General features: G+C 42.7%; 1 protein-coding gene across 3 annotated transcripts in view; it reads right to left on the bottom strand.

Annotated features, from left to right (window-relative positions):
- LOC129830759 (rap guanine nucleotide exchange factor 5-like) overlaps positions 1-14,132 on the bottom strand; it is a 109,167-nt gene extending 95,035 nt beyond the window's left edge. For all 3 annotated transcript variants that reach the window (XM_055893454.1, XM_055893455.1, XM_055893452.1), the window contains exon 1: positions 13,723-14,132. In XM_055893454.1, coding sequence (XP_055749429.1) covers positions 13,723-13,878 — 156 coding nt within the window. In that variant the 5' untranslated portion in view covers positions 13,879-14,132. The remainder of the gene's footprint in view (positions 1-13,722) is intronic.
- Between the last annotated feature and the right edge of the window lie 695 nt (positions 14,133-14,827).

Raw genomic sequence — 14,827 nt, forward strand, 5'->3', positions numbered from 1 at the left:
TGCCGGGAAATTGAAATCCGTTTTACCCCATTTTTACCAGCATGTCACCTGTCCAACTTGAGGTGAAAAACTCTAGACCACATTTACTCCACACATACAAAACCCTAGACCACATTTACTCCACACACATACAAAACTCTCCCCGCCCTCCCTTTGGCAAATCTGACCATAACTGTATACGCCTGATTCCCGCTTACAAGCAAAAACTCAAGCAGGAAGTACCATTGACACGCGCTCAATACGGAAGAGGATGCTAAGCTACAGGACTGTTTCACTAGTACAGACTGGAATATGTTCCAGGATTTATCCAATAACATTGAAGAGTTTACCACATCAGTCACCGTCTTCAATAATAAGTACATCGACAACGTCGTCCCCACACTGACCATATGTACATATCCCAACCAAAAGCCATGGATTACAGGCAACTAAGCTAAAGGCTATAGCTTCCGCTTTCAAGGAGCGGGATCAAAATCCGGACACTTATAAGAAATCCCGCTACGACCTCCGACGAGCCATCAAACAGGCAAAGCGTCAACACAGAACTAAGATCGAATCCTACTATGCCGGCTTTGATGCTCGTCGGATGTGGCAGGGCTTGTAAACTATCACAATTACAAAAGAAAACCCTGACCGCTAGCTTCCCAGTGACGCGAGTCTACCAGATGATCTAAATTCCTTCCATCCTCGCTTCGAGGCAAGCAACACCAAATCATGCATGAGAGCCCCAGCTGTTCCGGACGACTGTGCGATCTTGCTCTCCTTAGCCGATGTGAGCAAGACCTTTATTCAGGTTAACATTAAGTCCGCTGGGCCAGACGGATTACCAGCATGCATACTCAGAGCACACGCTGACCAGCAGGCAAATGTCTTCACTAATATTTTCAACTTCTCCCTGACACAGTCTGCAATACCTATATGTTTCAAGCAGACCACCATAGTCCCTGTGCCCAAGAACACCAAGGTAACCTGTCTAAATGACATTCGCCCCATAGCACTCACGTCTGTAGCCATGAAATTCTGGTCATGGCACACATCAATACCATCATCCCAGACACCCTGGACCCACTGCAATTCACATACCACCCCAACAGATTCACAGATGACACAATATCTAGTGCTCTCCATACTGCCCTTTCCCACCTGGATAAGAGAAACACCTATGTGAGAATGCTGTTCATTGACGACAGCTCAGCGCTCACCACTATAGTGCCTTCCATCACTAAGCTCCGGTTCCTGAGATTGAACACCTCCTTCTGCAACTGGATCCAGGGCTTCCTGATGGTCGCCCCCAGGTGGTGAGGGTAGGCAACAACACATCCGTCACACGTGGGAAGAACAGGGAATGCCTGCTCAGTCCCCTCCTGTACTCCCTGTTCACCCATGACAGTGTGGCCACGAACGACTCCAACACCATTATGAAGTTTGTTGATGACACGACGGTGGTTGGCATGATCACCAACGACAATGAGACAGCCTATAGAGAGGAGGTCAGTGACCTGGCAGTGTGGTGCCAGAACAGCAATCTCTCCCTCAACGTCAGCAAGACAAAGGAGCTGATCGTGGCCTACAGGAAACGGCGAGGCGAACACGCCCCCCCCCCCCCCCCCCCCCCCATCAACATTTACGGGGCTGTAGTGGAGTAGGTCGAGAGCTTCAAGCACCTCGGTGTCTCCGCATCACTAAGAAATTAACATGGTCCACACACACCAAAAAAGCCGTGAAGAGGGCACGACAATGCCTCTTCCATCTCAGGAGGCTGAAAAGATTTGGAATGGGGCCTCAGATCCTCATAAAGTTCTACAGCTGCACCATTGAGAGCATCTTGACTGGCTGCATCACCGCTTGGTCTGGCAACTGCTTGGCATCCGACCGCAAGGCGCTACAGAGGGTGGTGCAGATAGTCCAGTACATCACTGGGGTCGAGCTCCCTGCCATCCAGGATCTCTATACCAGACGGTGTCAGAGGAAGGCTCGGAACATTTTCAACGACCACAGCAACCCAAGCCATAGACTGTTCTCTCTAGTACCGCACGGCAAGCGGTACCGGAGCACCAAGTCTGGGACCAAAAGGCTCCTGAACAGATTTTACCCCAAAGCCATAACACTGCTGAACATTTAATCAAATGGGCACCCTGACTATTTGCATCAACCTTTTTTTGGACTGACTCTCTTGCACGGACTATTTGCACACTCACTGGACTCTACCCACAAACTCGCTGGACTCTACCCACACACTCACTGGACTCTACACACACACTCACTGGACTCTACCCACAAACTCGCTGGACTCTACCCACACACTCACTGGACTCTACCCACACACTCACTGGACTCTACCCACACACTCACTGGACTCTACCCACACACTCACTGGACTCTACCCACACACTCACTGGACTCTACCCACACACTCACTGGACTCTACCCACACACTCACTGGACTCTACACACACACTCACTGGACTCTACCCACACACTCACTGGACTCTACCCACACACTCACTGGACTCTACCCACACACTCACTGGACTCTACCCACACACTCACTGGACTCTACCCACACACTCACTGGACTCTACCCACACACTCACTCACACATACATACACTGACACTCCAACACACATACACACAAACACACACAAACATTACATACGCTCACACACACAAAACACATACACATGCATATGGATGCCACACACAAACAAACACACACACATACACACACTTTTACACTCCTCACATATGCTGCTGCTGCTACTCTGTTTATAATCTATCCTGAATACCTAGTCACTTTGACCCCTACCTACATGTACATATTACCTACCTACATGTACATATTACCTCCACTACCTACATGTACATATTACCTACCTACATGTACATATTACCTACCTACATGTACATATTACCTCAACTACTAACACTGCTGCTACTCTGTTTATTATCTATCCTGAATACCTAGTCACTTTAACCCCTACCTACATGTACATATTACCTACCTACATGTACATATTACCTCAACTACTAACACTGCTGCTACTCTGTTTATTATCTATCCTGATTACTTTAACCCCTACCTACAGTGGTTGCTCCACTAAAAGTTTAGCGATTATGCGGTGGGACTTAGAGGTAATTTGTGGTTTAGTACAATACCCTGCGTCAGTACTTCATTGCTCCAGACCAGCGCAAGAGAGCACTGATTATGCTTTTGGGTCCCAAGGTGCTACTGTGTGTCTGTAGTACTGTAGCCTACTCCTGACCAGTCACGTTGTACAGCGCCTTAGTGGCGCAGCAGTCTAAGACGCTGCAACGCAGTGTAAGCTGTGTTGCTATAGATGCTGGCTCAATACCTGTGCCGGCCTTGACTGGGAGACCCATGAGATGACGGTAGGTTTTTGGTTTCTCTCCCTCTAAAAACAGAAATTAATCATTCTAAATAACAAACTGGCTTTATTTACAAATTAGTAACAATGTCTCACCCCATGTTCAAGAATGCCATTTTTCTCTCTCATTTTATGTTATTGTAAAACGAAATAATCTCCAAAATATTGTTATTTTTTAAACAAAGGGATTATTATTATTAATTTAGAATTATATAAAAGGTAGATGCAAATTAGTTGTGACATTGTGGTTACAATAAAGAATGTAAACAAGATATAAACAAGATGCTGTGTTTTTATTTACAGTAGTGATGGACAGCTGGTGGCATTTTGAAAACAGGTTTTCAAACACGTAGCCCGATTAGCAGGACAATAGACTCTTTATAGACTGGCTACTGTAGGTGTGAAAGTCACACACCTTTCCAGTAGGAAAAGAGAACAGATGAAATGAACATAGTTTTCATCAAGCCAGCTTCTTTCGATGGTCCCTGTAACGATGTACGCTGGGAGGCGGGAAGCAAGTTCAGAGAGTGAATACATTTAATTAATAAATGAAACAAACACGTAACACAAACAGCGCACCGACAGAAACAGAAACAATGACGACTGGGGAAGAAACCAAAGGGAGTGACATACAGTTGAAGTCGGGAGTTTACATACACCTTAGCCAAATTACATTTAAACTCAGTTTTTCACAATTCCTGACATTTAATCCTAGTAAAAATGCCCTGTCTTAGGTCAGTTAGGATCACCACTTTATTTTAAGAATATGAAATGTCAGAATAATAGTAGAGAGAATCATTTATTTCAACTTTATTTCTTTCATCACATTCCCAGTGGGTCATAAGTTTACATACACTCAATTTGTATTTGGTAGCATTGCCTTTAAATTGTTTAACTTGGGTCAAAAGTTCAGGGTAGCCTTCCACAAGCTTCCCAAAATAAGTTGGGTGAATTTTGGCCCATTCCTCCTGACAGAGCTGGTGTAACGGAGTCAAGTTTGTGGGCCTCCTTGCTCGCACACACTTTTTCAGTTCTGCCCAAAACATTTCTATAGGATTGAGGTCAGGGTTTTGTGATGGCCACTCCAATACCTTGACTTTGTTGTCCTTAAGCAATTTTTTCACAACTTTGAAAGTATGCCTGGCGTCATTGTCCATTTGGAAGACCCATTTGCGACCAAGCATTAACTTCCTGACTGATGTCTTGAGATGTTGCTTCAATATATCCACATAATTTTCCTGCCTTGTGATGCCATCTATTTTGTGAAGTGCACCAGTCCCTCCTGCAGCAAAGCACCTCCACAACATGATGCTGCCACCCCCGTGCTTCACGGTTGGGATGGTGTTCTTCGGCTTGCAAGCTTCACCCTTTTTTCCTCCAAACATAATGATGGTCATTATAGCCAAACAGTTCTATTTTTGTTTCATCAGACCAGAGGACGTTTCTCTAAAAAGTACGATATTTGTCCACATGTGCAGTTGCAAACCGTAGGCTTTTTTATGGCGGTTTTGGAGCACTGGCTTCTTTCTTGCTGAGCAGCCTTTCAGGTTATGTGAATAAAGGACTCGTTTTACTGTGGATATAGATACTTTTGTACCTGTTTCCTGCAGCATCTTCACAAGGTCCTTTGCTGTTGTTCTGGGATTGATTTGCACTTTTTGCACCAAAGTACGTTCATTTCTAGGAGACAGAACGCGTCTCCTTCCTGAGCGGTATGACGGATGCGTGGTCCTATGGTGTTTATACTTGTGTACTATTGTTTGTACAGATGAACGTGGTACCTTCAGGCGTTTGGAAATTGTTCCCAAGGATAAACCAGACTTGTGGAGGTCTACAATTTGTTTGCTGAGGTCTTGGCCTGATTTCTTTTGATTTTCCCATGATGTCAAGCAAAGAGGCACTGAGTTTGAAGGTAGGCCTTGAAATACATCCACAGGTACACCTCCAATTGACTCAAATTATGTCAATTAGCCAATCAGAAGCTTCTAAAGCCATGACATAATTTTCTGGAATTTTCCAAGCTGTTTAAAGGCACACTCAACTTAGTGTATGTAAACTTCTGACCCACTGGAATTGTGATACAGTGAATTATAAGTGAAATAATCTGTAAACAATTGTTGGAAAAATGACTTGTGTCATGCACAAAGTAGATGTCCTAACCGACTTGCCAAAACTATAGTTTGTTAACAAGAAATTTGTGGAGTGGTTGAAAAATGAGTTTTAATGACTCCACCTAAGTGTATGTAAACTTCCGACTTCAACTGTATATAGGGCAGGTAATCAAGGAGGTGTTGGAGTCCAGATGAATGTCATTATGCGCCTAACGCTGGTGACAGGGGTGCGACCTAACGAGCAGCCTGGTGACCTAGAGGCCGGAGAGGGAGTAACATACCCTTTCCAGGGTTAGGACCATAACCACAAAAGACTGAAAATGAGCCGGAAGTGAAGTGAAGTGGGCAGTGCAGTGAAGTGGGCAGGGCAGTACAGATTTCTTCTCTTACATCTGCAAGCAGAGTCTGAACATCAGACAGGATGGCATTGTCTCCCTCATTCTGTGCAATGGCTACTGCTATAGGTTTCAGGAGTTTCAGGCTGCTTACCACTCTCTCCCCAAATAAATCATCCAGGAGGATCCTCTTGATGGGGCTGTCCATATCATCAGACTGTGACATGGCCATTTCTTGGAGAGGTCCTTCCCCTCCAGAAGACTGTCAAACATGATGACAACACCACCCCAACGGGTGTTGCTGGGTAGCTTCAATGTGGTGCTCTTATTCTTCTCACTTTGCTTGGTGAGGTAGATTGCTGCTATACCTTGATGACCCTTCACATACCTAACAGTTTCCTTGGCTCTCTTGTAGAGTGTATCCATTGTTTTCAGTGCCATGATGTCATTAAGGAGCAGATTCAATGCATGTGCAGCACAGCCAATGGGTGTGTTGTGAGGGTAGAACTCCACTTTAGACCAAGCAGCCTTCATGTTCGCAGCATTGTCTGTCACCAGTGAAAATGCCTTCTGTGGTCCAAGGTCATTGATGACTGCCTTCAGCTCATCTGCAATGTAGAGACCGGTGTGTCTGTTGTCCCTTGTGTCTGTGCTCTTGTAGAATACTGGTTGAGGGGTGGAGATGATGTAGTTAATTATTCCTTCCCCATGAACATTCGACCACCCATCAGAGATGATTGCAATACAGTCTGCTTTCTTTATGATTTGCTTGACCTTCACTTGAACTTTGTTGAACTATGCATCCAGCAAATGTGTAGATAAAGCATGTCTGGTTGGAGGGGTGTATGCTGGGTGAAGAACATTCAGAAATCTCTTCCAATACACATTGCCTTTGAGCATCAGAGGTGAATCAGTTACATACAAAGCTCGAGCAAGACATTCATCAGCATTTCTCTGACTACGTTCCCCCACTGAGTCAAAAAAAATGTTTCACCTCAAATAGAAGTAGAGGGTTTTTTGTTAGTTGCTTGTTGTGAGCACTGAGGGAACTTTATACACTTGGCCAGATGATTCTGAATCTTTGTTGCATTCTTCACATATGATTTGGCACAGTATTTGCAAATGTAAACAGCTTTTCCTTGTACATTAGCTGTAGTGAAATGTCTCCACACATCAGATAGTGCCCGTGGCATTTTCCTGTAAAGATTAGAAAAAAATGAGTACAAAAACCCCAAATACAATTCCATGTACAGATAAATAGTTAAGCAGTTAGATTAAACAACTCCTTTGTCAGATACATTTTTTTTGAAACAGGTGAATTAACACTCCTCAGTTAGCAGGCTCAAGCAAGCTAAAACCCACATGGTAGCAAAAACTAACGAGCAGAAATTGTTAACAAGTTAGAAATGATTTAAACACACTTTGCTGTAGGCTACTATTTACTAGTTAACAAAAAATCATGTGTGTCATATAAAATATATCCACCCCACCCAGTACTGTAATCAAAACGTACATCTTCAAAATGCTTAAAATGCTTTATTATTCAAATGTAAAAGCATATACTGTATAGTAAAGTATTTCTTCATCAGCACATTTATGTTTTCATTAATAAAATAATGATAAAAATACTCTTTCAAAATGCAGATGTTATTTAGTTATGGATCAATAAACTAATTACTATGGGAATAAATCTCACTGAATTACAGAAATATTCAAACAAAGTTGTCTAATGGAGGTAAACAAATTGTTGCTTACTGGAAAATACTCTTTCAAACACACACGGTCACGTTGTACAGCGCCTTTATGGCTATTAGCAGGTAGCTGGACAATAGACTTGCCAAGAAGGAGGGTAGGGGGAGAATTCTATCGTCAAATGTATTTCTTAGTTAGGTTGGCTGTATCACAACCGGCCGTGATTGGTTGCAGTTTCAGTTTAATCCACCAGAAAAGACAAAACAAATAATACAACAAAAAGTATTATTATTATTATGTATCACATCCGACCGTGATTGGGAGTCCCATAGGGCGGTGCACAATTGGCCAGGCGTTTCTCTCCCTCTAAAAACAGAAATAAATGTTTTAGCCTTTACAAATAATATTTTGGCCTTCATTCAGATTACAATCGCTCACTTTCGTTTTTTTTTAAACGAAATAACCTCCAAAATATTGTTATATATTATCAAGTTGATGGCACAGTCATATAGCCACAGCACCTACATAAAGCTGAGTGACTCACTCATTCATGGCATTGGATCAAAAATAAATAAGTACCAACATTCTTTCTGATAGTTTTTAATAAAGAAATGTTTTGGTTATACTGACCTGGACACCATGTACAGTATTATAATAGCCCATTGTGGTCTATTAGCAGGACAATATACCTTTACCAACACCTCTCTGTATTTTGATACTTTGTGGATGGGGCCTCCTGAGTGGCGCAGTGCAAAATGCGTTGCTACAGATGCAGGTTCAATACCCGTGCCGGCCGCCACCGGGACCCATGAGGCGGCTTTTGGTTTAAATTTAGAATCCTCCAATCCTCTATGTGTATTATTGGTGGAGAGTCACGTCATATTTTTCGTTATACTGTAGGTCTACTGTAGGCGACATGAGTCTCACTATGTGCTATTAAAAGTGGTGTAGGTCTTATTTATTTAAAGAGCATATTGATGTTAGAAGCAATAGGATTTGAAGCAATAGCCTACAACTATTTCAGCACCGTTCCGACTGCTCTGAGACAGGCACGGGGACTGGTCTTGATAAATCAATGAGATTTTTATTTTCACTGAATCTCCGTTTGGGTATTGGTTAGACTACAATTATACAATTAGGGTGTAGAAATGTTATGCTCTTCGTGTAACCTTTATTGAACTAAGCAAGTCAGTTAAGAACAAATTCTTATTTACAAGGACAGCCTACTCCTTCCTCCCTGTCGGGGAATTCAACCCCGGCCTCCCGCGTGCCCGCACAATACGGGGACTCTTTAGCTAAATAGCCCAGTACTGTAGCATACTCCTGACCGTCAAGTTGTACAGCGCCATATTTTTCTTGGAATAGCAACACAATAATATTAATTTAATTAATTAACCTCTACCGAGCACCTACCCCGGGTCCGGGAGCACCCCCCACCCCCCCCCCCCCCCCACACTGATTAGCATCGCTAGCATAGCGTCACAATTAAATAGTAGCATCTAAATATCATTAAATCACAAGTCCAAGACACCTAATGAAAGATACAGATCCTGTGAATAAAGCCACCATTTCAGATTTTTATAATGTTTTACAGGGAAGACACAATATGTAAATCTATTAGCTAAACACGTTAGCAAAAGACACAATTTTTGCTAACGTGTGTCAGTAGCTATCACTAATTCGACTAAATAAAAATATATATAGCCACTAACCAAGAAACAAGTTCATAAGATGACAGTCTGATAACATATTTATGGTATAGCATAGTTTTTTTTTGAGAAATTTGAATTTTTCAGGTATAAATCACAGTTCTACATTGCAGCTGCAATCTGAAATAGTGCCGACGCAGCCAGAACAATTACAGAGACCAACGTCATATAACTAATTACTTGTCTTAAAACATTTCAGAAAAAATACACAGCGTACAGATATTGAAAGCCCAACATCTGGTGAATCCAAACAATATTTCTGATTTATTAAATGTTTTATAGCGAAAACAAAATGTAGCGCTAAATTAGCATAGCCACGCCAGCCAGAACCAGCTGGGCGCCCCCGACCAGTTCACATGCACGACAGATATATGAAATAACATCGTAAATTGGGTCTTACTATTGCTGATCTTTCATCAGAATGTTGATCAAGGTGTCCTTAGTCCTGATGAGTCGTTCAATCCATTCATAATGACAACTTTCCCTCTTCATTTAGCATATGTACTGGTCGACTGGCCAAAGAAAAAAAGTCACAGAACGGAACACGGCAAAACTCCCGAAAAAATTCAAATAATCTGATTAAACTATATTGAAAAAACATACATTAAGATGATATGGTCACATGTATCAAACAAACTTCGAGACGGAGATAGTTTTCATCCGTAACGGCAGCAAAACAGAAGACAATCACACCTACAAATCGCGCGATTCAGAGAACCGGAAGTTGTCGGTCACGCCAAAGAAATAGGTCTTATTTCACGTCAGTACAAGATAAACAAAAAATTTCTCCTCTGACGTCCTCTTGACACCCAGAGGAAGACGAATGAAGTGTGTTTCGGGTCATAGGTGGCGTGACCATATATAGGCAGAGCGTTGAAGCGAGCATACACATCTAGCATTCTTCTTCTTGGTCAGGGAAAGTGCTGTCAAATGACTTCTGTTTCACTTAGAGACAAAATTGAAACGGTTTTAGAAACTATAGATTGTTTTCTATCCAATGGTATTAATTATATGCATATAGTAAGTCGCTCTGGATAAGAGCGTCTGCTAAATGACTAAAATGTAAATGTAAATATAGTAAGAGCATTAATTGAATAAGAGGCAGTTTAATCTGTAGAGGAAATTATGCTAATGCGAAAACAGCACCCCCTGTATTCTCAAGAAGTTAAGCAACATTTCCATATACCAAGTTCTTACAAAAAAGGTTTTAGTTTCTCTAGTACAGCCACTATTGAAGGTTATCAAATGCTTCTCAAAGATGCCCTCTGGTGGTCAAACTAGCACCCACTACAGTGGTTGACACTTAAATAACATGTCACAGAATTCTGCAGCACCATGCAAGCTGTGCTGCGGTACGCTGCAACTTTTATAGGACGAACCACTGTACATGTACATATTACCTCAACTACCAACACTGCTGCTACTCTGTTTATTATCTATCCTGATTACCTTGTCACTTTTACTAGAGGGCGACCGATTAATCGGCATCGGCTGATTAATTAGGGCGATTTCAAGTTTTCATAACAATCGGTAATCGGCATTTTTGGACGCCGATTATGGCCGATTACATTGCACTCCATGAGGAGACTGCAATGCAGGCTGACCACCTGTTACACAAGTGCAGCAAGGAGCCAAGGTAAGTTGCTAGCTAGCATTAAACTTAATGTAAAAAAAACAATCAATCTTAACATAATCACTAGTTAACTACACATAGTTGATGATATTACTTGTTTAACTTCTTATGGCTGGGGGGCAGTATTGAGTAGCTTGGATGAATAAGGTGCCCAGAGTTAACTGCCTGCAACTCAGGCCCAGAAGCTAAGATATGCATATTATTAGTAGATTTGGATGGAAAACACTCTGAAGTTTCTAAAACTGTTTGAATGATGTCTGTGAGTATAACATGACTCATATGACAGGCAAAAACCTGAGAAGAAAATCCAACCAGGAAGTGGAAAATCTGAGGTTTGTAGTTTTTCAACTTTTTGCTTATCCAAGATACAGTGGAAATTTGGTCCGATTGCACTTCCTAAGGCTTCCACTAGATGTCAACAGTCTTTAGAACCTTGTTTGAGGCTTCTACTTTGAAGGAGGAGGGAATGAGAGCTGTTTCAACCAGAGGTCTGGCAGAGTGCCATGAGCTCAGTCTCGCTCGCTCCCGTGAGAGTTAGCTGCGTTCCATTGCATTTCTAAAGACAAAGGAATTCTCCGGTTGAAACATTATTGAAGATTTATGTTAAAAACATCCTAAAGATTGATTCTATACATAATTTGACATGTTTCTACGAACTGTAACGGAACTTTTTGACTTTTCGTCTGGACCTAGTGCTCGCGCCTCATGAATTTGGATTTGTGACCTAAACGCGCGAACAAAAAGGAGGTATTTGGACATAAATGATGGACTTTATTGAACAAAACAAACATTTATTGTGGAACTGGGATTCCTGGGAGTGTATTCTGATGAAGATCATCAAAGGTAAGTGAATATTTATAATGCTATTTCTGACTTCTGTTGACTCCACAACATGGCGGGTGCCTGTATGGCTTGTTTTTGTGTCTGAGCGTCGTACTCAGATTATTGCATGGTGTGCTTTTTCCGTAAAGTTTTTTTACGGAAAAAGTCTATGATTTGAGAGAGCAGTCTGACTGAGAGGTGGTAGGCAGCAGCAGGCTCGTAAGCATTCATTCAAACAGCACTTTCCTGCGTTTGCCAGCAGCTCTTCGCAATGCTTGAAGCACAGCGCTGTTTATGATTTCAAGCCTATCAACTCCAGAGATTAATATATATGTATATAATATATGTATTATATTAAGTTTAAATAAAAGTGTGACACTTTTAATGACAATTCAGTATTGTTGTAATTGTCATTATTACATATATATATAATAATCGTCCGATTGAATCGGTATCGGCTTTTTTTGGGTCCTCCAATAATCGGTATCAGCGTTGAAAAATCATAATCGGTCAACCTCTAACTTTTACCCCTACCTACATGTACATATAACCTCCACCACCTTGTACCCCTGCACATTGACTCTGTACCGGTACCCCTGCACATTGACTCAGTACCGGTACCCCTGCACATTGACTCAGTACCGGTACCCCTGCACATTGACTCAGTACCGATACACTTGCACATTGACTCAGTACTGGTACCCCTGCACATTGACTCAGTACCGGTACCCCTGCACATTGACTCAGTACCGGTACCCCTGCACATTGACTCAGTACCGCTCCTCTACTGTATATAGCCTCGTTATTGTTATTTATTGTATTACTATTTTCTATTTTGATTTGCTAATGTTCTTACTTTTGAACTCTGCACTGTTACGAAAGGGCTCGTAAGTAAGCATTTCACTGTGAACTCTACACATAATGTATTCGGCGCATGTGACAAATCATATTTGATGAGATTTTGTATTTGACACACCCACTTGCATGGCCGTGCCATGGCCCTTCAGTACAAAACCAAATTTGAGTTGACACACTTCTACTGCTATCTTTTTACTACACCTACTGTCTGACAACACCTCAGTTATAACACGCATGATAAAGCTTACCTTGTGTTATAGTACTATTCATTAGATTCCCAAACATGTCAGGACACACCAGATCTCTTGTTTAGTCGCTCTTATAGCCTTTCCTACTAACCCTGCATTAACACCTTGAACAGACACTCAGCTCTGTACTACTTTGTGGGTTAGGTGTGTATGTTTGTAGGTTAGGTGTGTGTGTGTGGGTGTGGGTGTGTGGGTGTGGGTGTGTGTGTGTGTGTGTGTGTGTGTGTGTGTGTGTGTGGGTGTGGGTGTGGGTGTGGGTGTGTGTGGGTGTGGGTGTCCTAGCAGAGGTACTACATCTTCATGCCTCAACACAGTAAACAAACACACATCATTATACACCAACCTACACACACTTGAGGAGAGTTGAGAAAACACTGGTAGTATTACTGTCATTGTCAGTTAACATATTAACTGTTGAGATCGAGGGGCCATTAGAGGACATGAATGGGCAAGTAACATAATTAACTGAATCAAGTCTGGACCAAGACACGCGCTGTGTGTGTGTGTGTGTGTGTGTGTGTGTGTGTGTGTGTGTGTGTGTGTGTGTGTGTGTGTGTGTGTGTGTGTGTGTGTGTGTGTGTGTGTGTGTGTGTGTGTGTGTGTGTGTGTGTGTGTGTGTGTGTGTGTGTGTGTGCAGGTCTGGTAGCTTTTAAAACACATTATGGATGTACAACAGCCAGTGGCGGGAGCCTGAAACGAACACTCACACACACACACACACACACACACACACTCACATGCACGCACACACACACTGCCTGCCGTTGCTACAGTTTGTTCGTGTGAAACAACAGCACATCCAGGTGAATCGTGAAAATGAGGTGACAGAGAGAGGGGGTCAGGGAGGTAACGCGACTAACGCTTAACGACCAACCACAACACACACACGGAAGGAAAATGTTTCTATATGTATTTGTCGGTACTCACGCTTTTCTTCCGTAGGTGCAGTCCATGTTTCAATAGTCCTGGTAAATCCCGGATCTTCTGCCTGAGCTGAACCTGGTCTCGAGCTCCGGTGTTCCGGTTATTCCACCGCCAGCCACCGACCATACCGTCTTCTCCACCAGGCTCCGAGTCCTCCATGTCTGTCTCTCGCTGTCTCTCCAACTCCCGCTCCTCTTCTCTCCTCTCACACGCAGACACACCAGTTACGGTTCATTGTCGTCTCTCTCTCCGCCTAGAACTCTCTCTCATTCACACACCGATCTGCATCTGTTCAGCAACGAACGAACCGCGCGCCTAAATGACCTATAGCCGCAGCAGCACGCGACGCTTCTCCACCCATGTCCTCCTCCTCCTCCTCCTCTTCCCTTGTACTATCAGTGTGTGACTGTGTGTTTGTGTGGGGAGGGACTCGCAGAGGAATATCATTGCATAATATCCACTAGTCAGTCTGTCAGCAGTCAGACATAGAGGAGTCATAACACCTTGCTAAACATGTAATACATTGTATGTACATTATCCCCGTTTTTTAATTCTAATTAGATACATTGATAATAATAACACATTTAGGCTACATATCAATGTTGACAAATGAGGGCCAAGCATATAACTGTTGTATTAAAGAGTATTTTCTGTGGCATTCAGAAACAAAATGGTGGAAAGGACAGACTGGAGGCTAGACCAAACTGCATGTGGCTCCAATTTCCATAGGTAAACAAAGGGCCATTAGGTTACACCATCAGGGTGTGTGTGTGAATGTGTGCATTTTTCTAAACTGAAGTCACCTGACAGTGGGAGTATGTCACGAAGCTATAAAATGTACATTCCACACACAGGTCTCTGTCTCATTCTCTCTCTATCTCTCTCTCTCACACACACATATACAGGGGGTCAAATTTTCACACACACACAGCCCATGTCTGGTATATGTAAGTGTATTTGAGTGTTTCACCCTCCAAACTCTCTCCGTGTCTCTAAAAGATGTCAGAGTGCACCCTGGGTAGTGGCTGGTTTAGGTCTCACGGCAACTGTGCACTAAGTGCACAAAAGCTGCATCCTGATTCATCTAGCACACTCCCGTTAGCGCACT

This window comes from Salvelinus fontinalis, chromosome 32 (genome assembly GCF_029448725.1).
Source record: "Salvelinus fontinalis isolate EN_2023a chromosome 32, ASM2944872v1, whole genome shotgun sequence".
NCBI lineage: Eukaryota > Metazoa > Chordata > Actinopteri > Salmoniformes > Salmonidae > Salvelinus > Salvelinus fontinalis.